This window comes from Hyperolius riggenbachi, chromosome 8, assembly GCF_040937935.1.
Source record: "Hyperolius riggenbachi isolate aHypRig1 chromosome 8, aHypRig1.pri, whole genome shotgun sequence".
Taxonomy (NCBI): domain Eukaryota; kingdom Metazoa; phylum Chordata; class Amphibia; order Anura; family Hyperoliidae; genus Hyperolius; species Hyperolius riggenbachi.
In genome coordinates, this window is record NC_090653.1 from 231,652,353 (window position 1) to 231,679,632 (window position 27,280).

Here is a 27,280-nt window from a genome sequence, read left to right on the forward strand (position 1 = left end):
ATTCGGGGCACAATTCACACAGATCTGTGGCACTAGCCCTGGATGTAACCCCCTAGCAACGTGCCTGCCTGTCACTAACAAGGTATGGAAGCTGCCATGTTGCCTTTTTTTAACAATGCTATTTTCTTGACTGTAGTGCTGAACCTCTGACTACAATACAGTAGAGTCCCAGTTATCCAGAACTCAATTAAGCGTCAGTCTCAAGCAACCCATAAAAATCGGCGGCAGTACTCACAGTGCTCAAGGACGACTTCTTGGGCTGCTGGTGGGCTTAAAGGCTGCCCCGAGGAATCTGCTACCTCTCCACTCCATACTAAAAGGCTCCCTTTTAACCTTTTGTGAAAAATTGCCATCCCCTCCCCCCCCCTCCTGTAGCTGGACGTGGGTATGACACGCACAAGTCCAGCCTTGTGTAATTGGAACAGGGGGGCAGTTTACCCTTTATTACAAGCGTATTAAAACAGTGCGGCCTCAAACCAGCATTTCTCCAGGTCTTGAAAGTCCTGTTGAGCTGAAAACCTATCAGAACGGGCGCCAGGCTGATCCCAGCAACCTCTGCAATAGTGGGCCACTCGGCAGCTTTCCAACCCATGAAATATGAAGAAAATATGGAGATTATTAATTTTTGAGTGCAACCAAATAAATGAGCAAACAAGTAGATTTCACCATCTATGGAGCTGATGAACAACACGTAAACACCTAAAGAAGAAGTAGCTCGTAGGTAGAACAAGAAATACCAATTGCAATTGATGTGCAGGAAATATAAAGGTAACTTTATTAGGGAAAACAGTTGTACAATAAAAACATAATTAAAAAACAATAAAATTACTCCTATTGCTGAATGTAATTAGCCAATCTGCTATATGGAATATATAATATATATCATAAATATATATAGGGATACTGACCAAGGGTAAGCCTGGAAAATGGGAAAGGGAGGATAAATGGACATATGTGTGGAGCTTGTTGCAGTGAAAAAATAAAGGGTGGGAAATGGGGGGGTGGTGTTAGGTGTCACACAATACCATGCAAAAATGATGAAAGAAGAGTGTGGGTCCGCTTCAATGTCTCCAAGAATTTATTAGGGACTTATCCCAAAACAGCAACAGGACATACAAAGGCTGACATGTTTCGGACCTAAACTTGGTCCTTAATCATAGCCTATGATTAAGGACCAAGTTTAGGTCCGAAACATGTCAGCGGACCCACACTCTTCTTTCATCTGCTTACTGGCCTAGGCTGCCCAGGTCCAGCTCTGTCTACTGCTGGAGTGTAGCGGTGTATTCCTTGTGTTCCTTTTGTCCCTCCATGCAGAAATGATTACAAATATGGATGAAAACCTCTATGAGGCTAGAAACCCACTAGGAGAGCTTTTCTGAGCGCTTTGTGATTTGAAAAGCTCCAGCTAAGGTAATGCTATGGGTGTGATCCCACTTGAGTGATGTGATTTTCTAAAAATCCCCCATAGCATTGCATTACCAAGAGCTTTTTGAAATCACTCACGCTTAAAAAGCGCTCCCAGTGGGTTTCTGGCCTGAAAGTGCGAAACTGCTGGTGAACTGGAGAAATAAAAGCGTGCATGCCCCCTGCAAAAAAGAAACATAACTCTGCAGCCTGTCAACATAATTAGGCATTATTTCATATTAATAGGCAGAGTTACCCAAATCCAATCCATAATTAGTTGGAGATCCCCCAAAATCATAATTGGGCAGGGACCCCCCCCCCCTAAAATCTCCAAACATAAGTAAGCAGAGTGTCCCCTTACATCTACAAACCTAACTGTCATAATCCACTTTATTTTCCGCACATAACAGGGTCCCCCCTTAAATCTCCAAACTTAAATAGGCAAAGTTCTCTCTTCCAAAAACATTAAAATAGGAAAACCGCTCAGCATACATTCTGTGACACATTGCAGTGTGTAGTCTGCAAAAGATAAAGAACTGCAGTGTGTAGTCTGCAAAAGATAAAGAACTAGTACATTACAGGGCGATCAGAGGCTTTATTTTCCTTTTTTACAAAGACATTAAATTCTAATATAATATCCATTTAAAGGGTACCCGAGACAATTTTTTTGAAAAGGGGAAAAAAAAGAGTTAAATATGGACATCTCTGGAGCCTGCGCAATAGCTTGGACCCGGATTGGGCTCGGCTTTTTCCAACCCACTTTTCCTACCTTTGAAGCATGGTCACCAAATTACTAACTGTGTAGACTTTGAGGTTGTTGGCATTAATACTGTGAAAATAACAGCAATTTACATCTTCCCATTCAGATCAATAATTGACATTCAATTGGCTGTATATATGCAGTATATATATATATATATATACAGTGGTTTGCAAAAGTATTCGGCCCCCTTGAAGTTTTCCACATTTTGCCATATTACTGCCACAAACATTAATCAATTTTATTGGAATTCCACGTGAAAGACCAACACAAAGTGGTGTACACGTGAGAAGTGGAACGAAAATCACACATGATTCCAAACATTGTTTACAAATAAATAACTGCAAAGTGGTGTGTGCATAATTATTCATCCCCCTTTGGTCTGAGTGTCTGATATGCCCATAGACATTGCCTGATGAGTGCTAATGACTAAATAGAGTGCACCTGTGTGTAATCTAATGTCAGTACAAATACAGCTGCTCTGTGAGGGCCTCAGAGGTTGTCTAAGAGAATATTGGGAGCAACAACACCATGAAGTCCGAAGAACACACCAGACAGGTCAGGGATAAAGTTATTGAGAAATTTAAAGCAGGCTTAGGCTACAAAAAAGATTTCCAAAGCCTTGAACATCCCACTGTTCAAGCGATCATTCAGAAATGGAAGGAGTATGGCACAACTGTAAACCTACCAAGACAAGGCCGTCCACCTAAACTCACCGGCCGAACAAGGAGAGCGCTGATCAGAAATGCAGTCAAGAGGTCCATGGTGACTCTGAATGAGCTGCAGAGATCTACAGCTCAGGTGGGGGAATCTGTCCATAGGACAACTATTAGTCGTGCTTTACACAAAGTTGGCCTTTATGGAAGAGTGGCAAGCAGAAAGCCATTGTTAACAGAAGAGCATAAGAAGTCCCATTTGCAGTTTGCCACAAGCCATGTGGGGGGACACAGCAAACATGTGGAAGAAGGTGCTCTGGTCAGATGAGACAAAAATGGAACTTTTTGGCCAAAATGCAAAACGCTATGTGTGGCGGAAAACTAACACTGCACATCACTCTGAACACACCATCCCCCCTGTCAAATATAGTGGTGGTAGCATCATGCTCGGGGGCTGCTTCTCTTCAGCAGGGACAGGGAAGCTGGTCAGAGTTGATGGGAAGATGGATGGAGCCAAATACAGGGCAATCTTGGAAGAACACCTCTTGGAGTCTGCAAAAGACTTGAGACTGGGGCGGAGGTTCACCTTCCAGCAGGACAACGACCCTAAACATAAATCCAGGGCAACAATGGAATTGTTTCAAACAAAACATGTCCATGTGTTAGAATGGCCCAGTCATAGTCCAGATCTGAATCCAATCGAGAATCTGTGGCAAGATCTAAAAACTGCTGTTCAAAAACGCTGTCCATCTAATCTGACTGAGCTGGAGCTGTTTGGCAAAGAAGAATGGGCAAGGAATTCAGTCTCTAGATGTGCAAAGGTGGTCGAGACATATCCTAAAAGACTGGCAGCTGTAATTGCAGCAAAAGGTGGTTCTACAAAGTATTGACTCGGGGCTGAATAATTACGCACAGCCCACTTTGCAGTTATTTGATTTGATTTTTTTTAAATGTTTGGAATCATGTATGATTTTCGTTCCACTTCTCACATGTACACCACTTTGTATTGGTCTTTCACGTGGAATTCCAGTAAAATTGATGCATGTTTGTGGCAGTAATGTGACAAAATGTGGAAAACTTCAAGGGGGCCGAATACTTTTGCAAACCACTGTATATATATATATATATATATATATATATACACATACACACACACACTCTAACTGAAGACCCACCGTTGCTCGGGTATGTATTTGTTTTTGGCTTTGCCCACTTTTTCTAACTCAATGATCAAGTTTGTCGGCTTTGGTGTCCTTAGCATCAATAATGTGAAAATATTTACATGTTTCCTTTAAAGAGACTCCGTAACAAAAATTGCATCCTGTTTTTTATCATCCTACAAGTTCAAAAAGCTATTCTAATGTGTTCTGGCTTACTGCAGCACTTTATACTATCACTGTCTCTGTAATAAATCAACTTATCCCTCTCTTGTCAGACTTGTCGGCCTGTGTCTGGAAGGCTGCCAAGTTCTTCAGTGTTGTAGTTCTGCTATGAACTCCCCCTTCCAGGCCCCTATATGCACACTGCCTGTGTGTTATTTAGGATTAGAGCAGCTTCTCTCTTCTCTCTTATCTTTTACAAGCTGGATAAATCGTCCTCTGAGCTGGCTGGGCTTTCACATACTGAAGAATTACAGACAAGGGCAAAGCTGTTTGCAGGTAGAAAGGAGAAGCCTGAAACTTCAGTGCATGAGAACAGGGGGAAAGAAACACACAAATGATCTCTTGAGATTCAAAAGGAAGGCTGTATACAGCCTGATTGTGTATGGATGTATTTTCTATGTGTGGACATACTGTACATCAACCTACTTCCTGTTTTGGTGGCCATTTTGTTTGTTTATAAACAAACTTTTTAAAACTGTTTTTAACCACTTTTAATGCGGCGAGGAGCGGCGAAATTGTGACAGAGGGTAATAGGAGATGTCCCCTAACGCACTGGTATGTTTACTTTTGTGCGATTTTAACAATACAGATTCTCTTTAAAATCAATCAGAGAAATCTGATTGGCTGTTTGTGGCTCCAGCCACCTCTCTGAATTTGCATCCCAGTCACCTGATGACCGACTGTGCCAAGATTGAAGATCCTGCCATTAACAGTCTAAGGATGGCTGCAGTTAAATTTTTTCATTTAAAATGAATGGCTGAAATTTGATTGGTTGTCATAGGGTCTACCCACTTTTTCTATTTTTTTAGACCCACTCATCCAGTGACCAACTGTGCCAAGTTTGGCGACTCTGGATTTAATGCTGTGAGAGTAAAATCTTTCTAAATGTTGCCACTGAAGTCAATAAGTGAAATTTGATTGGTTGTTGGTAGCTCCACCCACCTTCTCTAACTTTGAAGCACAGTCACCCAATGACCAACTGTGTGTCCAGAGGACTTACCTCCAAAAGCAGGTCTTCAGGGATTAGTTAGTACGCGGTCATCCCCATCTGGCAGCTGGGCAAGCAGTAAGTGATGCTCACTTCCTATGTCTGAAGCGATCACGTGCGCGAAAGCTCATCGCTAAAATACACGTCTGCGCATGCGCGTCATGTAAAACTTGCGTTTGGCATTTTGACAAACATGGGTCATCATAGACCTACATGACTTCCGGTCCGCCATACGTCGCCGCAGAGCCGTACGGTAATGTAGGTTTGCCCTTGTGTTGGGGATGTGGTGAAATCGTCACTTGCATCGCGCCGCACTGCGTCAATATAAAAGGCCCCATAGACTAAAAATGCTGCACCGCCCCGCCCCAGTGTGAAAGGGCCTTGATGTCCTTGGCATTAATACTGTGAAAATGGTAGCATTTTAAAATTTTGCATTCAAGTCAATGATTGAAATTTGATTGGCTATTGGTTGCTCCGCCCACTTTAAAAAAAATGTTTCACTCCAGTGACCTTTTGACCAATTGGGAATCATTAATATTGGGAGAATAGCAGTATTTCAAATTTTAAATTTTACTTTAATAGGTGAAATCTTATTGGCTGTCTCTGGCCCAACCCACTTTTCCTACATTTTGACTGCGGTCACTCAGTAATTAATTTTTTGTAAGTTTGGTACACTTGGCATTTACACTATAAAAGTAGCAGCAGTATATATTTTCTCATTAAGGACAATGGCTGAACCTTTCATTAATAACAGTTTAAGATTAGCAGCAATTTATATATTCCCATTGTAAATCAATGTGACATGTAATTGGCTGTTATTAGCTACACCCACTTTTACAACCTTGTCCCATTGTGACATCTGATTGGCTGTTGTTGGTCCACTCCTTTTTTCTCCAATCCGTGAACTACAGTCACCCAGTGACCAACACTTTAATGTTAAAGAAGCCTGGCATTCAAAGCACAAAAATGGCAGCAGTTTTCATTTCTCAATTGTATGTAGGTAGAAAAAAACAAAGTCTTGTAAAAGTAATACCTTTTAATGGCTAACTGATAAAGTTAAATAATGCAAGCTTTCTGGGATCTAGTCCCCTTCTTCAGGCATATTTCCAGATGTAAGCTGTAGTAAAACACTGATGCAGGTAAACAGCAAACACGAAGATGGCAGTTGTGCAGGTGGCTGTTTAGCAGTTAGATGTCAGGTGATCAGCAGCCTGCTTGCATGAGCCAGTGAGCTCATGCAAGCAAACATGAAATCTAGCATGAGCATGAGCATGAGCTCACTGGCTCCAGCCTGGTGATCAATAGGTGACATTTCATTGGCTGTTAGTGGCCCCACCCACCTTGTCCCATTGTGACATCGCGAGCCAAGACACATATTTACCACTGCACCTGACCTTCCAAGCTCAGACCTCAGAGACTCTCTAGCTTGCGATTTGGATAGTGAATTACTGATACTGATTATTGGCTTTGGATTTACGGATTACGGCTTTGGATATTGATTTTGTTTTGACGACCCGGCACTGACTTACCTTATCTTCTCAACTCTTGGCTTTGGTTTACGGATTACGGTTTTGGATATCGATTTGGCTTAGACGACCCAGCTTGGATTGAACTTTCTGATACTGACCTCTGGCTTTGGACTACCGATTACTCTTTGAAAACATGGAAGACCTGTTTATGCTCAGCAGCAAATATCTTGCCACACAGGCTGACGGAGAGCTGCTGGCTATCGAACTCTCCGGAGAGATTCTGCGCAGAATCTCAGGGCCTCTGCGCAGTTCTGTTATAAATGCCATTGAAGAACACCTGCCCTTCCTGATGCTTCAGCTGGAAAGCAGCAAAATACCACCGAGTGAAGCTGCCCAACGTACTCTCCTCGAGTGCATCCGCCATCTGAAGTGTACCAGAGCTCCCTGGTGGAGGCGACTTTTCAGACCTCGCCAGCGACAACAAGATGCACAGCAACTCGCTGGCCTAGAGGCGATCCGAGACATTTATTCAAAGCTGAATAGCTTAAAGCTGTTGAAGACCGTTTTGTGTAACTGCCACAAACTGTTACAAACGGCAGACAAACCAGCTTTATGGAGGCTCATAAACCACCTGAAACAGAGCATAGCAGCACATGATTTACCTCTGGAGGACATCCAGCAAATACATGAGAACATGATGACTGCACTGGCCAGCTGTGATGAGGCTACAAGGAGCAACGCGCGCCTTATTATACAGGTGCTGGAGGTTAAATGGCCAGTCCTGCGTGTGAATGTTCCAGAGACTTTACCATTTCACCATCGTCTTGGAATTAAAGACCGCAGGAGGCTCCCAATGGACTAAAGAGTACAAAACCCAGTGTACTCCACTAACTATATATTTCTTTAAGTATTTATCTATTTCTTTAAGTATTAATTAGTTTATTTAAGTATTTATACCACTGCATCACCATCCTGGCACTAAACATCTCAGGCGGCTCCCAGCTATATGAAGGGCAGGAAACTCTGTGTACTCCACTAACTGAACACCACTGCATCACCATCTTGGCACTAAAGATCTCAGGCGGCTCCCAGCTAAATCAATGGCAAGAAACCCAGTGTACTCCACTAAATACCTCTGCATCACCATCCTGGCATTAAACATCTCAGGCGGCTCCCAGCTATAAGAATGGCAGGAAACTGACTAAATACCACTGCATCACTATCCTGGCATTAAACATCTCAGGCGGCTCCCAGCTATAAGAATGGCAGGAAACCCAGTGAATTCTACTGACTAAATACCTCTGCATCACTATCCTGGCACTAAAGATCTCAGGTGGCTCCCAGCAATATGAATGGCAGGAAACCCAGTGTACACCACTTCCCAAATACCACTGTATTACCATCCTGGCATTGAAGATATCAGGCGGCTCCCAGCTATTTGAGGGGCAGGAAACTCAGTGTACTCCACTATCTAAATAACACTGCATCACCATCCTGGCACTGAAGATCACAGCAGGCTCCCAACTGCGTATATCAAGTGCTGGAAACCAAATGTATTCCACTAACTAAATAAATGGCAAACAACACAATGTTGACTTGGTGTTTTCTATGGTTATTATAGTTAATGATAGAGGTGTAAGATTCATGATAATGTAGAAAAGATTGTAAGATAAGAATGCAAAGTGTGTTTTATATCTAACATCATCCCTTAAGGCCCATACACACACCTGATTAATGCCCGGTTCACACTTGCGGTTCTCTGCCAAACGGACCGGATGACCTGACCGGATCCGGACCGGATCCGGATCGGAACCGTACGGTTCTGATCCGGATCCGATCCGGATCTGGTCAGGTTGCATTAGGTGTTCATCAGGATGCGATCCGGATCCGTTTGGCAAAAGATAGTAGAAATAGAATAAAAATGTTGGGGTCTGGGAGGTCAGCAGAAGGTGGACCTGTGGAATCAGGCCCTCCGCTGTTTAGCACTCACCTCCACCTCCGACATACTGCCAACATCTCCAGCACGTTTAAAATCACTGCTGCTCCACTCCAAAATGCTTGCCCATGTGTCCCCATCCAAAATCGCCGCTACAATACGCATAGGAAGTGGGGTAGAACATCCGGATTTTTAGCCAGTGTGTTGTGCGCTCTCCGGTTCTCATTGGTTTGTATTGGCCGGATGGTGCAGTCCGGCTCTGCTCCGGATACGGCTGCCGGAGGAGCCGGACCAAAAAATAGCGCATGTTGGGTCTTATGCCGGAGTCCGGATCCGGTCCGGATCCGGATCCGGTCTGGACGAAACGGACGCATGTGAACGGACGCATAGGCTTTCATTGCTATGCCGTGCGTCCGTTCCGTCCGTTCTGCATGCGGTCCGGCTCCGGCACGGCGATTCCGGACGGCGACCGCTAATGTGAACCGGGCCTAAGGCAGCTGATAACTACTGCATTAGCCAATAGTCAGGCGTGTGTACAGCGGCCCCTGACCCCCATCCCGCAAGGCATCTGCCCGACTGATCAAGCTGCCATTTTTACATTGTTAATGGCAAAGGCCTCAAACCCGCCACAGTCGCCATTAGGTGATTGGGGTTACAATTGGAGCCACAAACAGCCAATCAGATTGACCCAACAACAACCAAATACATACCCCAGCATCACCGGGTCTTCAGCTAACATATATATATACTGTATATATATATATATATATATATATTGATATTCTGTTTTTTTTAGCTCATTTGTAGAGTAGGTCAGCAGCATCAGGGGTCACAACATGCCAGACAGTGAATCTTCTTAAGGTTAAAATAAAACAAAACATCTTTTATTGCCAGTCAAACAATGTCCAAAACAGAAACATAAATCCACCACACTGGGTATTTATCACACTGTATGTACAGCACTCTGCTTCTGTGTCAACCCTGACCTCTGGTTACCTTCGGGGTTACTGCATACTGCATTCCCTGCTGCAACAGGCCTGGCAGCCCTCGTGGCTGCACAACCTTTCCGGAGCCTTTCTTGCTCCACATACACAGCCCACTGCATACTGGGTGATGCAGATTTTTATTCAAATAACACAGGTGAGTTAATTAACCCCCTCTCTGCCTGACTCAGGCCTGGACCTGGAGGAGTGGTATGTAAAGCCAACCCTTCTCCCAATACATGCCAGTCCTGGATCCCATACTAACCTACAGGATAGCGTGTGCTGCAAACATGCAACAACTAACACTATCCAGGACTTTTTTCTTCAATTCCAGACCAGAATCAAGAAGACATCTGCTCTGACCATCACAATATATTATATATATATACAGAGGGGCTGCAGCACACAACAGGAAAACTGTGACAGGGGCTCTTGGTTTACGCTTTAACGCGTTTAAGCTCACCAACTGCGCCAAAGTGCCCCTGATCTGGTGAGTCCTACTCTAACCAGGCAAAAATGCTAGATTTTATCAGCATTCTAGTGGGAACCATGCCAAAAGCCCAAGGGTCAACTAAATGGGAGAAATGACATTAAAAACACCTCACCTTCTACTAGCTACTAACTGAACTATGAGCTCCGCTCATTTATATGCTTAAAGAGACACTTAAGCCAGAAAAAAAAAATTAGTTTTACTCACCTGGGGCTTCTACCAGCCCCCTGCAGCAGTCCTGAGCCCTCGCAACCACTCACTAATCCTCTGGTCCCCTGCTGCCAGCTAGTTTCGTTTTTGCCGACAGGCCGTCAGAACTGGCCACGCGTATCTTTTTCCGCATTCCCGACTGTAATTAGCGCTATTGCGGGCCGCATTACGCTCGCATAGATATGCGGCAACGTGTATTTCTGCACGCGTTGTGGCCCGCAATAGTGCTAATTACAGTCGGGAATGCGGAAAAAGATACGCGTGGCCAGTCCTGACAGGCCTGTCTGCAAAAACGATACTAGCTGGCAGCGGGGGACCAGAGGATTAGTGAGTGGCTGCAAGGGCACAGGACTGCTGCAGGGGGCTGGTAGAAGCCCCAGGTGAGTAAAACTCATTTTTTTTCTGGCTTAAGGTTCACTTTAACTGTGCTAAAAGGTGGGCGTAGTTATGCACGCTCACAGGGGAAAATAATATATATCGGGATGAGCAGCACAAACCAAATTTTATGCAATACTATGCAAAGCATGCACGCAGCACTGGGGAACCATGCCAAAAGCCCAAGGGTCAACTAAATAGGAGAAATAACATAAAAAAAAATCTCACCTTCTACTAGCTACTATAAATACTATATATATTTATACAATATTTTTGAGACTATAAGACGATTCTGACCATAAGACGCACCTAGGTTTACAGGACATAAATCAGGGGAAAATTATATATACTAAACCTGGTGCATCCATGGTGAAGGGGCATCTTGTTCTGTCAGATCTCTACTACCTACTGTAAGTGACAGCAACATAGGAGAAAAGTAATTTATGGCTCATTTTACTGTGAAAGAAATGTACTTTTTATTTGTGTGTGTTTACGCTTCTTAAAAAATGTACAATTTCTCACAATAGGGGTTACTGGGAAGAGCTCCCTTTGATGTGACTGACAGCTCAGCTCATAGCGGAGAAAAGTTTAATGGTCATTTCTAACACTTGTGACTGATATAAAATGACGTATTCGCTTGTGAAATATGGTGAATGCATCACACGTCAGCATTAGAAAACATCTACATATAGTGTTTTGCTCTAGTAACCTCCATTGGTCTGCATGTACAGGCCACTAAGCAGTTTTATGCACTAAGTTGCATTGTGAATCATTGGTAAGTTAGGGGCTAAACACATTATTAGTCACCTGGAAAGCCCCTACATATGTTTTTTGAAGCCTTGTACAAATGCCAGTTTGGTCCTAGGGCAACAAAGCATGACTTTTAAAGTGTACCTGAGGTGACATGATGAGATAGATACGTGTATATACAGTGCCAAGCATACACATAACTAAGCTATGTTCATTTTCTTCTTTTTCTGCCTGAAAGAGGGAAACATTCAAGTATGCAAGTGACAGTTTCTCTCCATTCTAGTCAGACTATAGGGTAACACTCTGTGGTAAGAAATTACAGCCATAAAACTCTTGCCTCTCAGAGAACAGCTTCTGAGTACATGGGGATAGATAAAAAGGTCAATAGTTCACGTATTTTCCCTCTGGGCCACTTGAAAGACTGTGTCATTGAGCAGACAATAAACCATTAAATGTACTTTTTGAGTTTGTAAACACAAAATAAAACTGGGAGATATTTAGAAGGATAGATAATTGTTTATCAGTGGTTTATCTCGTCAGTTTATTTTCACCATGGGTTCATTTGCATACCATTGCAGCATTCACTTTCTGGAACTACAGGTTGTATTGACATACAGTTCTCCTGATGGTGAACTCTGATATCGTATTTTTCTGTATGTATGTGTTATCTCACTAAGATTTGTGATTGGTTTGCTTTGATGTTACATTCATTTTTTGTCACAGCCGGAAACTGAAGAGATGTAACCGAGCTTTCCGGAGGAAATGCCGTCAGGCGGTCAAGTCGGTCGCATTTTACTGGATGGTCCTTCTCCTGGTGTTTCTGAACACTCTGACCATAGCGTCTGAGCACTACCGGCAACCTGAATGGCTTACCGAGATACAAGGTAACACCTGGCTAGGGATGGAAGGGATTGATCTTGTATTCTTTTTAAGCTTTCCCAGTCCAGTTCCTTTCAAAGCAGCTGATATAGGGCAGAAACTAGAGTGTGTATGAGAGCCCCCCAACGTCGCCTAAAGTTCTGGCATCTTTAGGAAATTCTGATGCTCAAGGTACCCCTGAGCGTATTTCATATAAGGAGTCTAGCGCTACACCTCACACATACAAGGTTCTAAAATATAGAGTCCAGCAATAAAAGTTGAAGCTGCCCCTTCTGGTCACACCTTTATACACTTAAAACAGAAGGTATGGCGCTACACAACCAAGTTCATGTGATTAAATTTGCATAAAGAGGCATCAACCGCTGAGTCCGCATCTGAGGATCACAATATGATAACTTCTTATCTTCATCTATCCTCCACCATCACCCGGTGTGCAGACACTCACCAGAAAGACAGACCTCAATTAGGTCTATCAGCACTTTGGGACACTTCGGGCCGTCCCCCACCACACCGATCTGCTGTATGTCACCACCGGAACTGATTCTCCTATACTTTCCCCTTCACATTAGATGCCGACTTCCATGCACTTGTTACCTCAAAACAAATGCCTCACATAGTGTAAAACCAGCGATGTTTATTTTTATATAAAAAAGATTGCACTTACAATTTTCCTTCTTTTAAAAAAAGCACAGAGTTTGTTTGATACGGGCTCTCCCCCGTTTTGTTGGGCCCCGGCTGGCACTTGTAGTCCCTCTGCTGAGTACGATACGGTGTGCACTCCCGCTATCCCCACTGCTCAGGACGCCGCTCTGCCCACGTGGATCAGCTGTTTCTTCCGCATCAGTAACCCCGCCTTACATGTTTCGTCATAATGACTCATCAGAGGCTGGGGAACTGTGCGGAGAAACATCCTTTTATGCAAATCTACCTTCCCTTAGCGTCATGGCGCCTTTCTCCACCCTCCCAAGTGCTCCCCTCCTCCCCACGCCACGAGAGCCAATCATCAGGCCTCGCGCGGCAGCCCCTCCTACACCTACGTTCCCTTCACATGTAGTCATGGCGCCGCTGTGTTCCACTGAAGCGTTCCACCACTCCAACCTACGAGTGGGGACGCGGATCAATCCCAGCGCGGCGTATCAAAAGGTTTATATATACAGGCGGCAGAAAAGAAAACCATCCACAACAATATCCCCACAGCCCATAACTGTCAATAATATTACAAAACCTTGCCCAACACAACAGAGGAAACTCCGCTTACAGTATAACATTAAAATATACAAAATATTAAAACTTTTCCTGACGACCATAGGAATTAGCATATGGGGATTCTAATCCCCCAAAAAACACTTAATATCCACATCAATGTTCAGCCCACCCGGGGTTAAAGTACCCAAATTATAAATCCATCTGGTCTCCTCCTGGGAGATGGATTTTAACCTATCACATCCCCTCCAGTTTGGGATCAATTTATATATGCCACAAAAAGATAATAGACTAGCATCACAGGAATGTTCTTCTCCAAAATGTGCAGATAAACTATGATTTTGAAAACCTTTTTTAACATTACGCGTGTGTTCCCCCATACGCTCCTTAAGGGTGCGTGTGGTACGACCCACATATTGCCACCCGCAGGGGCACCAGGCCAGGTACACCACGTAACGATCATTACAGGTTATAAACTGTTTGATTTTAAAAGCTTTACCATTAGCAAAAGAGACAAAATTATCCACCTTTTTAGGGCTACCTTCCCGACAAGCCTTGCAGGTTCTACACGGGACAAAACCCGGTCTCTGCCAATCCCTAGGGATCAAATTAGACCTAGGGGGGTCCACACAACTGGGTGCTATCATATTTCTTAAATTTCTAGCTTTTCTATATATAAATTTCGGTTTTTCCGGTATGATACCCCTTAGAACAGGATCTTTTTTTAAACCCCCCAATGCTTCCATATTATATTTTGCAACCATTTATACTGGTCACTATAACCTGTAATAAACGAGCACTCATATTTGTTGGGATTATCCCGATTTTTTTGCCCATTAATTAGTTCTAATCTATTTCTATCCCTTACCTCCCCAATTTCCCTCTCCAAATCATGTGCCCCATATCCTTTCTCCTCAAATCTTTGTTTCAACACCAGTGATTGGGCCTCATAATCATTAATCTCAGTACAGTTCCTGCGAAGGCACAGAAACTGTCCTTTCGGTATATTCCTTTTCCACTGAGGGTGATGACAGCTTGTCATAGGAATATATCAGTTTCTATCAGTAGGTTTGAAGTAATTTATAGTGTGCAATGAATGACCCCTAACAATTATTTCTAAATCTAAAAATTGAATTTTTTCACCATTAAATTGGGCAGTGAGTGTGATACCCCTATCATTATTATTAAGTGATTCCAAGAATACCCCTAAACTATCCTGTCCCCCCTTCCACACAAAGAAGAGATCATCTATAAATCTATACCAGATTCTAATATTACTATTATTAACTATCCCCTCCTCCCACATCCCCATGAACAAATTTGCTACACTCGGTGCATGGCTGGCTCCCATGGCACAGCCCTTGTGTTGTGTATAATATACTCCCTTGTGCCAAAAATAATTAGACTTAAGTGCAAAATCCAGTAACTCAATAAGATAATTTGCCTGTTCCCCCTTAAGATCACCATCCTTTTTCATATAGTATTCCACAGCTTTTTTGGCCCAATCATGACCTATATTTGTATAAAGTGAGGCCACGTCGGCCGTTACCAATAAATCACCCTTCTCAATCTTTACTCCTTCCAAAACCTTCAATAGATGCGTCGTGTCTTTCAGAACATTAGGAAGGCCCATCACCAGTGGCTGTAGGAAATAATCAAGATATTGTCCCAACCTGTGGGTAACGGATCCAATACCACTGATGATGGGCCTCCCAGGAGGATTCTCAGCATTTTTGTGAATCTTAGGGATTTGATACACAATTGGTATTCGTGGGGTGTTGGGGATAAGAAACCTAAACTCTGTGTCTGTGAGCATTCCAGAGTCCAACCCCCTCTTCAATATGCTTCTGAGTTCACTCATAAGCTTGCTCGTGGGGTTACCCCGGAGTGACCTATATGTGTCACAATCCCCTATCAACCTATCCAATTCTCGTTGATACATATCTTTTGTTAAAATAACAACCCCCCCCCCCTTTATCGGCTGGTCTCACTACCAAATTTTTTTCCTCCAACATATCCCGTGCCACTTTTTGTTCCCATCCAGTTTTCATGTCTGGGATCTGTTTCAGATCATCAATTGCCAAATTTTTAAATACATCTATAGCATTGTATCCCTGATCCTGTGGAAAAAAATTTGATTTACTCCGAAATTCCGTATGTTTAAACATGGAAGGTTCAGAAACACATTCCCTCCCCTTTGGACGCCCACTAAAATACTTTTTTAGATGGAGTTGTCTCGAAAATTTATTAATATCTACATAGGTAGCAAATTTATCCAATCCTCTTTTTGGTGCATACTTCAAACCTTTATCTAACAGTGAAATTTCCCTTTTCTCCAATGATTCACCACTCAAATTATATATACCCACCCCTATAGGTTTCTCTTCTTTTTTATTCCTCCCCCCTCCTCTTCTTCCTCTTCTTGTCCTCTTTTTCCTGAATACCTCCTGTATCCCATTCCCCTTTCTGACCACCCCCCTCCCCTCCATTCCCCCCGCCCTCCCCCTGGTCGAACCCCTAAAAAAGGTTCATATGTTCCCTGGTGCTGAATAGGGTCAAAACGGTTAAATGTGGTTACATTATATTTCCCCCCATAATTACCATTATTCCTAACCATATTATAATCACGTCCCCTTAACGAGGGATTTCCCCATCCTCTCTGAGCTCCTCCACCACCCCTTCCCCTATATTGATACTTACCTTCATCACCTCCGTGATTCCCCATTACCTGTACATTCCTATTGTCAAAAACTCCTCCTCTACCACCTCCTCCCCTTGATAGTTCCTCACTAATTCTAATCTCTTCACTCATCCTTTGTATTTCTATTTGTCTTTCCTTTGCCATTTTTTCCTCCTTTCGCTTTATCTGCCATTTATATACCTCTTTCTTTCTAGTGGCTTCAGCGTCCCTTTGAAATTTTTTCTTTTTCTCTACAATAATTTCCTTCTCATTCTTTGTCATCAAGTCACTAAGTTTCTGTGATTTAGTTTTATATTCCTCTGTTCCACTATAATAGAGTGACCAGATTTTTGTGGATCCAACCTGGGACGGGAAGGTGGGACGGGGGGGTGGGACGGGGGGGGGGGGGGGGGGGGATGATGGGCGTGGCCATGACATTGTATGGGCGGAGCTAACGTAATGACGTAACAGCAAGGCATAAGAAAGCAGTGTTTACGCCATGATGTGGACAAACGAGACTTTGCATCATGGGTGTGCAGAAACTGTGTGATGCTAATAGTATACCGTAACCACAAAGCAGCAAACATAGCCATCTATGACCATTAAATAATAAATGCAGTAACAGTTACCCCAGACACCAGAAAATAAACGCAATAGGCAACATGTCAGCACAAAATAACCGCAATGCGGGCAACATGTCAGTATAAAATAAATGCAATGCGGGCAAACATGTCAGTACAAAATAAACGCAATGCGGGCAACATGTCGGTACAAAATAAACACAATGCGGGCAAACATTTCACCAGAAAAGAAACGCACTGCGGGCAAACATTTCACCAGAAAAGAAACGCACTGCGGGCAAACATTTCGCTAGAAAAGAAACAATGCGGGCAAACATTTCACCAGAAAAGAAACAATGCGGGCAAACATTTCACCAGAAAAGAAACAATGCGGGCAAAATTTCACCAGAAAAGAAACAATGCGGGCAAACATTTCACCAGAAAAGAAACGCACTGTGGGCAAACATTTCACCAGAAAAGAAACGCACTGCGGGCAAACATTTCGCTAGAAAAGAAACAATGCGGGCAAACATTTCACCAGAAAAGAAACGCACTGCGGGCAAACATTTCGCTAGAAAAGAAACAATGCGGGCAAACATTTCACCAGAAAAGAAACGCACTGCGGGCAAACATTTCGCTAGAAAAGAAACAATGCGGGCAAACACTTCACCAGAAAAGAAACGCACTGCGGGCAAACATTTCACCAGAAAAGAAACGCACTGCGGGCAAACATTTCGCTAGAAAAGAAACAATGCGGGCAAACATTTCACCAGAAAAGAAACGCACTGCGGGCAAACATTTAGCTAGAAAAGAAACAATGCGGGCAAACATTTCACCAGAAAAGAAACGCACTGCGGGCAAACATTTAGCTAGAAAAGAAACAATGCGGGCAAACATTTCACCAGAAAAGAAACAATGCGGGCAAACATTTCACCAGAAAAGAAACAATGCGGGCAAACATTTCACCTGGAAAAGAAACAATGCGGGCAAACATTTCACCTGGAAAAGAAAGCATTTACTCACCTGGCAGAAGTCTCCGGCCTCTGGCGCGCTGCTCCTGGGACCGTCTTACTTCTCCTGCAGTCTCCCGCGCTGGCGTACATTTGAATACGGCGCTGGTAGACTTGGGCGCAGGATCCAGCTGTTAAATGGCTGGTCCTGCTTCTGCACAAGTCCGGGGCGTTTTAATTACTATTCTCCCTCCAGGCCGACATGGATAGTGGGGGAATGAAATAATTCGGCTTCCAGCGATTGCTGGAGGCCGAATTATTGTGTTTTTTAAACAACTTCGGCTCCGTCTTCTGACGGAGCCGACCTTCCTCACTGAGCGCCGCTATAGACTGATTCCCATTACAGTCTATGGCGGCGCTGGCTGTGCCCAAAGCTAGCAGCGCTGAAAAGCACTGCTCCGCCCGCTCTGACAGCCTGGCAGAGCAGGGCTACGGCAAGATGGCGCCCGAAGCCCTGTATTGGAGACACAAATAGGTCTCCAGTACAGGGCTTCGGCAGCCATCTTGCCGTAGCCCTGCTCGCCTGCCGGTGTCGGAAACAGACACCGGAAGAGGAGGCTGGAGCGGGGCTGCAGGCAATGAACTGGCACGGCGTCTATAGACGCCGCTGCCAGTTCATTGAGGAGAGAGTGGCCAGAGTCCCGAGGCCGGGACGTCCCGCTGCTGAAAGCGGGACGTTTCCCGGGACCTCATGCTGCCTGGGACAGCGGACCCCGAATCCGGGACGTGTCCCGGGCAATCCGGGACGTCTGGTCACTCTAACTATAAGGGTCAAGGTTTTTCTTTATATTTTCTATTTCTACTCCCAATCTCTCTAATCTCCTATTTTTTCTTTTTATAAGAACCTTCACCAATCCTTGGCCACATTTATTAAAATATTCCTCCCATTCCTGATCATTTTCATCATTATCCTCTCCATCATTAGCCATTAGTTCCCACCTTAACCTTTTGGGTATAATACCCTCCTTATCATATTTCGTAAGGGTGGCCACATCCCACCATGTAGACTGTTCTTTGGTCATCACATTCTGCAATCTTTTAAAATCCTGTTCCATATTAATCACAGTTTCCCCATTATCTATAAAAATCTCATCTAAATTAATCAATCGCTTAGCTCGCTGTTCAAACACGTCCGTCATTTTGTATATACACAATACCCGAAACAAAGGGTGCGCTACTCCTTGTATAATAAAAGATAGTTCATATAAGGAGTCTAGCGCTACACCTCACACATACAAGGTTCTAAAATATAGAGTCCAGCAATAAAAGTTGAAGCTGCCCCTTCTGGTCACACCTTTAATTTGCATAAAGAGGCATCAACCGCTGAGTCCGCATCTGAGGATCACAATATGATAACTTCTTATCTTCATCTATCCTCCACCATCACCCGGTGTGCAGACACTCACCAGAAAGACAGACCTCAATTAGGTCTATCAGCGCTTTGGGACACTTCGGGCCATCCCCCACCACACCGATCTGCTGTATGTCACCACCGGAACTGATTCTCCTATACTTTCCCCTTCACATTAGATGCCGACTTCCATGCACTTGTTACCTCAAAACAAATGCCTCACATAGTGTAAAACCAGCGATGTTTATTTTTATATAAAAAAGATTGCACTTACAATTTTCCTTCTTTTAAAAAAAGCACAGAGTTTGTTTGATACGGGCTCTCCCCCGTTTTGTTGGGCCCCGGCTGGCACTTGTAGTCCCTCTGCTGAGTACGATACGGTGTGCACTTCCGCTATCCCCACTGCTCAGGACGCCGCTCTGCCCACGTGGATCAGCTGTTTCTTCCGCATCAGTAACCCCGCCTTACATGTTTCATCATAATGACTCATCAGAGGCTGGGGAACTGTGCGGAGAAACATCCTTTTATGCAAATCTACCTTCCCTTAGCGTCATGGCGCCTTTCTCCACCCCTGAGCGTATTGTTCTCTCTGCTCACTCCACCTGCCGGCTGCTGCTCTTTTTCACGCCGCACGTTGTCCCTCCTCCCCCCATGTAATAGTTACAGATGTGTCGCTAGCCTAAATGCTAGCAAGACATCTGTACGGCATCCGACCTGAAGCCCGAGGAGCTGCTCCTGTTTCCTGCCAAGCGACAGACCTTGTATGTGTATACGAGGCTTATCACTCAAGCTAAATTCTTTCATTGCATTCCCGGCATATTCCAGCAATTGAATCAGCTATTTCTCTGCTGGTGATCAAGTGCATCAATTTCACCATTGCTGTGCAGTTTTTTTCTAAATAAGAAGTTGGTAAAGTGAAAAAACTGTAACATGAACCCAAGGTGGATTAATAAAAAAAAGTAAGATACTTAAACTATGAAGAGGGAAGGCTTTGCATCCTCCAGAGCAGGGGTAGGGAACCTATGGTTCGGAAGACAGATGTGGTTCTTTTGATGGCTACATCTGGCTCACAGACAAATCAGTAGGGGTTGATTCACTAAGCTATACTTATCAAGCAGCGCAGCTTAGTGTGGCAGAGCAAGTACATTTTTCAGAGTAGGCACGCTACTACTGTAGTGTGCATTACTAACTTACTCGCACTCCCTTCAAAAAAATAACAGCTGCTCCAATTGTCCCACTCTGGGTCCTCTCAGGTCCAGTGACTTTGTAGGAAGAGATCCCTGAACTTTGATTGGCCCAATAGGCTGTCTGTCACTTGACAGGCAGCCTATTGAGTCAAAGTGCGGGGATCTCGACCTACAAAGTGAATCAACCCTCAAGTCCACTAGCTAATTGTACAAGCTGTTAGTCGGTATTTCTCCTGTCTGATTTTCGGGAGAAATTGCTGATGTTGCTGAAACCCAAGAGAAGCTAAAGACGTGCCTGACACTTCCACTGCCCTAAGGATCAACTGTGTACACATCCCCATGGCAACAGGGATGTGAGCCCTATGCTGCGCATGCGCACTGTCCCAGTTTGAAACATATTGTATGGCTCTCATGGAATTACATTTTAAAATATGTGGCATTTATGGCTCTCTCAGACAAAAAGGTTCCTGACCCCTGCTCCAGAGGTTTCCCATGTACTCCTCGAGACCACCGCCGTTCTCCGGGCCTGAAAGTTTGTGGCCGCACTCCTCTGTGCATGGGCGCATTAGTACAGCACCTGCGCGAGTATGCTCACTTGTCTAGCTAGCATAAATCCTTGCCTCTTACAGTGCTACAGGCGTCTTTTTGAATCGTCATTGTGGGTGCCTGTACCACATAACACCAGCGCATGTAGTGACATCAGTACATGCTGTGGTGTCACATCGTACAGGTACTTGCTGTGACAATCCAAAAAGATGCCGGACACCAGAGGATGGGAAGATTTGCACTGGCGTGGTAGGTGAGCCTTCCACACTCACTACAAGTCTGTGGGGGTGTACATGACATAATCACTTGGGGGTGCAGCGCAAGGATGATTTTGAATAGATCATAAGATAAAATCTTTTGGAAATCTGTCTGCAGTGTGTTGGCCGGGAATTGATCCCGCTCTGATCAGATTCGATCAGAGAGGGATCCATCTGCTGGTCAATGTAGTGGCAAATCAACAGGTGTATGGCCACCTTAACAAATACAGGGTGGGCCATTTATATGGATACACCTTAATTAAATGAGAATGGGTGGCGATATTAACTTCCTGTTTGTGGCACATTAGTATATGTGAGGGGGGACATTTTTCAAGATGGGTGGTGACCATGGTGGCCAGGCAATTGTCTATGCTGTGAAGATATGAGATGTGCAGCACGTGAAACTACGGATACTGGAAGCCTGTTCTAGCATTTCTCCTGCGGTGTTGCTATCAGTGTGTGAAGAGCGGGAGAAGAGGGTTGCAGTGACAATCCAACACAATGGGCAGCACATTGAACACATTTTATAAGTGGTCAGAAACTTGTAAATAACTCATGAAAGAATATATATATATTTTTTTTATGAAAGAATAAATTTACTTTAAAACCAAGCACACCATTGTTTTTCTTGTGAAATTCCCAATATGTTTGATGTGTCACATGACCCTCTTCCAATTGAAAAAACAAACGTTGGATTCAAAATGGCAGACTTCAAAATGGCCACCATGGTCACCATCCATCTTGAAAAGTTTCCCCCCTCACATATACTAATGTGCCACAAACAGGAAGTTAATATCACCAACCATTCCCATTTTATTAAGGTGTATCCATATAAATGGCTCACCCTATAGTTACCAATAATATAGCATTACTTATAAAACTGTATATACGGTATATAGAGTTGGGCCGAACCTCCGATTTTCGGTTCGCGAACTTTCGCGAAAGGTTCGGTTCGCGTTAAAGTTCGCGAACCGCAATAGACTTCAATGGGGATGCGAACTTTGAAAAAAAAAATAATTATGCTGGCCACAAAAGTGATAGAAAAGATGTTTCAAGGGGTCTAACACCTGGAGGGAGGGATGGCGGAGTGGGATACATGCCAAAAGTCCCCGGGAAAAATCTGGATTTGACGCAAAGCAGCGTTTTAAGGGCAGAAATCACATTGAATGCTAAATGACAGGCCTAAAGTGCTTTCAAACATCTTGCATGTGTATACATCAATCAGGTAGTGTAATTAAGGTACTGCTTCACACTGACACACCAAACTCATCGTGTAACGCACCGCAAACAGCTGTTTGTGTAGTGACGGCCGTGCTTTACTGGTGCGCACCATGGCGAGAGTGCAGGTTTTGGTGGCTTTACAGCCCATATGGTCACCTGGCTGATGTAGCTGAATGACAGAACAGTGACTGTCCAGCTGATCAAATTTGGTCTGACCACAATGAGGCAACGACCTTATTATCGTGGGTGTGCCCCCCGAGACACTCATCTAGGCGCCGGTCATTGCTCCATTGTGATACGCAAGCCCCTTCACCACGGCAAGGTAATGATCACGAAGGGGAATGGGCGCATGTACATGCCTTTTCTTTTGTTGTTGCAGCTGCCCGCAGTGCAGCCAGAAAAATTAGGCAGTCATGTACACGCACCCGAAAAATTATTACAGCGGCCGCTGCTAGCAGCGGCCTAAAAAATTCAGCAATCCGCCTGGAGTCCCGGACCCTGTTGGTGGTGGCGGAGAAGGTAGTCAAGCGGCCTGCAGGCAGACATGCTGTGTGGAGGGACTGGGAGCGACTTAGTCTTCTTGGGGCAGGCCAGGCAGCCAGTCACACGGCGTGCAGGCAGAGATGCTGTATGTGCGGGGACTGACTTAGTCTTGGGGCGGGCAGCAGCCCTCCGGGATCCATGCCTCATTCATTTTGATAAAGGTGAGGTACTTAACACTTTTGTGACTTAGGCGACTTCTCTGTGACAATGCCTCCAGCTGCGCTGAAGGTCCTTTCTGAGAGGACGCTTGCGGCAGGGCAGGAGAGAAGTTGGATGGCAAATTGGGACAGCTCTGGCCACAGGTCAAGCCTGCGCACCCAGTAGTTCAAGGGTTCCTCATCGCTGTTCACAGCAGTGTCTACATCCACACTTAAGGCCAGGTAGTCGGCTACCTGCCGTTCCAGGCGTTGGTGGAGGGTGGATCCGGAAGGGCTACGGCGAGGCGTTGGACTAAAGAACGTCCGCATGTCCGACATCACCATGAGATCGCTGGAGCGTCCTGTCTTTGACTGCGTGGACACGGGAGGAGGATTAGTGGCAGTGGTACCTTGCTGGCGTTGTGCCGTCACATCACCCTTAAAGGCATTGTAAAGCATAGTTGACAGCTGGTTCTGCATGTGCTGCATCCTTTCCACCTTCCGGTGAGTTGGTAACAGGTCCGCCACTTTGTGCCTGTACCGAGGGTCTAGTAGTGTGGCCACCCAGTACAGCTCATTCCCCTTGAGGTTTTTTATACGGGGGTCCCTCAACAGGCAGGACAGCATAAAAGACGACATCTGCACAAAGTCGGATCCAGTACCCTCCATCTCCTCTTGCTCTTCCTCAGTGACGTCAGGTAAGTCAACCTCCTCCCCCCAGCCGCGAACAATACCACGGGAAGGTTGAGCAGCACAAGCCCCTTGCGATGCCTGCTGAGGTTGTTCTCCTGCCGCTGTCCCCTCCTCCTCCTCCTCCTCCCCCAAAGAAACACCTTGCTCATCATCCTCTGAGTCTGATTCGTCTTCTGCACACGACTTCTCTTCTTCCTCCTCCTCCCCCCTCTGTGCTGCCGCAGGTGTTGAGGAAACAGCTGGGTCTGATGAAAATTGGTCCCATGCCTGTTCCTGCCGTAACGGTTCCTGGTCACGCTCATTCACAGCTTCATCCGCCACTCTACGCACAGCACGCTCCAAGAAGTAAGCGTAGGGAATTAAGTCGCTGATGGTGCCCTCACTGCGGCTCACCAGGTTGGTCACCTCCTCAAACGGCCGCATGAGCCTGCATGCATTCTCCATCAGTGTCCAGTTGTCGGGCCAGAACATCCCCATCTTCCCAGACTGTTTCATTCTACTCCAGTTGTAGAGGTAGTGGGTCACGGCTTTCTTCTGTTCTAGCAGGCGGGAGAACATGAGCAGGGTTGAGTTCCAGCGAGTCGGGCTATCGCAAATGAGGCGTCTCACCGGCATGTTGTTTTTGCGCTGAATTTCCGCAAAGCGTGCCATGGCTGTGTAAGACCGCCTCAAATGCCCACAGAACTTCCTGGCCTGCTTCAGGACATTCGCTAAGCCAGGGTACTTTGCCACAAATCTTTGAACCACTAGATTCATGACATGTGCCATGCAGGGTATGTGTGTCAGCTTCCCCATATGCAAAGCGGCAAGCAGATTGCTGCCGTTGTCGCACACCACGTTGCCTATCTCCAGGTGGTGCGGGGTCAGCCACTCATCCACCTGTTTCTTAAGAGCAGCCAGGAGAGCTGCTCCAGTGTGACTCTCCGCTTTGAGACAAGCCATGTCTAAGATGGCGTGACACCGTCGTACCTGGCATGCAGCATAGGCCCTGCGGAGCTGGGGCTGTGTAGCTGGAGAGGAGAACTGCCACTCAGCCAAGGAGGAGGAGGACAGCGAAGAGCATGTAGCAGGAGGAGAGGAGGTGGCAGGAGGCCTGCCTGCAAGCCGTGGAGGTGTCACAATTTGGTCCGCTGCGCCCTGCTTGCCATCGTTCACCACCAGGTTCACCCAATGGGCTGTGTAGGTAATGTAGCGGCCCTGCCCGTGCTTGGCAGACCAGGCATCCGTGGTCAGGTGTACCCTTGACACAACGCTCTTCACAAGAGATGACACCACTTGCCTCTCAACTTCACGGTGCAGTTGGGGTATGGCCTTTCTCGAAAAATAAGTGCGGCCTGGCATCTTCCACTGCGGTGTTCCGATGGCCACAAATTTACGGAAGGCCTCAGAGTCCACCAGCCGGTATGGTAACAGCTGCCGAGCTAACAGTTCCGCCATGCCAGCTGTCAGACGGCGGGCAAGGGGGTGACTGGCCGAAATTGGCTTCTTCCGCTCAAACATTTCCTTCACGGACAGCTGACTGCTGCTGTGGGCAGAGGAGCAGGAAGCGCTCAAGGGCAGAGGCGGAGTGGAGGAGGGTGCCTGTGAAGGTGGAAGGGAGAAAGCGGCAGAAGCAGATAATGCACCTGATGGAGGAGGAAGAGGAGAAGGAGGGTGGCTTTGCTTTTGTGTGCTGCTGCTGCTTTTGCTCAGGTGGCCATCCCATTGCTGTTTGTGCCTTTTCTCCAGGTGCCTTCGTAAGGCACTTGTCCCTACGTGAGTGTTGGCCTTTCCACGGCTCAATTTTTGTTGGCAGAGCGAACAGATGGCTTTGGTCCGATCTGAGGCACACACATTAAAAAATTTCCACACCGCTGAGCCACCCTGGGATGTGGGCACTATGGGGACCTTAGCAGCTGATGCTGAAGGGCAAGTTGGCTGGCTGTACATAGGTGGCAATACATGGTGCGGGACACTGCCACCAGCTGTTTCTGACGAAGAGCTGCCCCAGCTTCTTTCAGCAACTTCTCTCCTCCTCCTACTCTCTGACTCCCCCTCTGAACTATCCCCCTCTTCATCTCCTCTATTGGGTACATACAGAGGATCCCTATCATCGTCATCATCGTAATCATCCTGCCCAGCTTCGCTTGCCTCAGACAAATCCAAACATACACCAACATCAGTAGGTCCTTCATCCTCCTTACACGTTACATCCATAATGTTGCCGCGTAACTCAGACATATGAGCTGGTGAAAATTCATCTGGCTGTAACAACAATGGCTGTGCATCAGTGATTTCACCACTAAATAATTCTTGCGAAGTGTCAAATGCAGCGGAAGTGGTGCTAGTAGTAGCACTGGTGGCTGAGCAAGATGAGGTGTTCTGTGTCACTAAATACTCAACCACGTCCTGACAATCTTGGGAGGTGATGGGACGTGCCTTCTTCCGAGCACTGTACTGTGGGCCAGGTCCACACGAAATTACATTTACACGACCTCGCGCAGACCTGCCGGGTGGCCTTCCTCTGGCTCTGCCACTACCTCTTCCTCTACCTGTTTTGTCCATATCGGGTATGCACGGAGTGGTATATCACACTGCGTGCACTCACGTAGGTAGGTGGGTTCACTTAACTGCACAGGTATGCGCACTGATGCGGTGGGTTCACTGAACAGAACAGGTATACAGTGGCGGGTTCACAGAACAGGTATGCAGTGGCGGGTCCACTGAACAGAACAGGTATGCAGTGGCGGGTTCACTAAACAGAACAGGTATACAGTGGCGGTTCACTAAACAGAACAGGTATGCAGTGGCGGGTCCACTGAACAGAACAGGTATGCAGTGGCGGGTTCACTTAACTGCACAGGTATGCGCACTGATGCGGTGGGTTCACTGAACAGAACAGGTATGCAGTGGCGGGTCCACTGAACAGAACAGGTATGCAGTGGCGGGTTCACTTAACTGCACAGGTATGCGCACTGATGCGGTGGGTTCACTGAACAGAACAGGTATGCAGTGGCGGGTTCACTAAACAGAACAGGTATGCGCACTGATGCGGTGGGTTCACTGAACAGAACAGGTATGCAGTGGCGGGTTCACTAAACAGAACAGGAATGCGCACTGATGCGGTGGGTTCACTGAACAGAACAGGTATGCAGTGGCGGGTCCACTGAACAGAACAGGTATGCAGTGGCGGGTTCACTTAACTGCACAGGTATGCGCACTGATGCGGTGGGTCCACTGAACAGAACAGGTATGCAGTGGCGGGTTCACTAAACAGAACAGGTATACAGTGGCGGGTCCACTGAACAGAACAGGTATGCAGTGGCGGGTTCACTAAACAGAACAGGTATGCAGTGGCGGGTCCACTGAACAGAACAGGTATGCAGTGGCGGGTTCACTAAACAGAACAGGTATACAGTGGCGGTTCACTAAACAGAACAGGTATGCAGTGGCGGGTCCACTGAACAGAACAGGTATGCAGTGGCGGGTTCACTTAACTGCACAGGTATGCGCACTGATGCGGTGGGTTCACTGAACAGAACAGGTATGCAGTGGCGGGTTCACTAAACAGAACAGGTATACAGTGGCGGTTCACTAAACAGAACAGGTATGCAGTGGCGGGTCCACTGAA

The 27,280-nt window shown here is 45.8% G+C and overlaps 1 protein-coding gene across 7 annotated transcripts in view; it reads left to right on the forward strand.

Moving 5' to 3' along the window:
- The window catches only part of CACNA1F (calcium voltage-gated channel subunit alpha1 F), a 349,606-nt gene that overhangs the window by 125,462 nt on the left and 196,864 nt on the right, over window positions 1-27,280 (forward strand). For all 7 annotated transcript variants that reach the window (XM_068248313.1, XM_068248312.1, XM_068248314.1 and 4 more), the window contains one exon: window positions 12,127-12,287. In XM_068248313.1, the coding sequence (XP_068104414.1) occupies window positions 12,127-12,287 (161 nt within the window). The remainder of the gene's footprint in view (window positions 1-12,126; window positions 12,288-27,280) is intronic.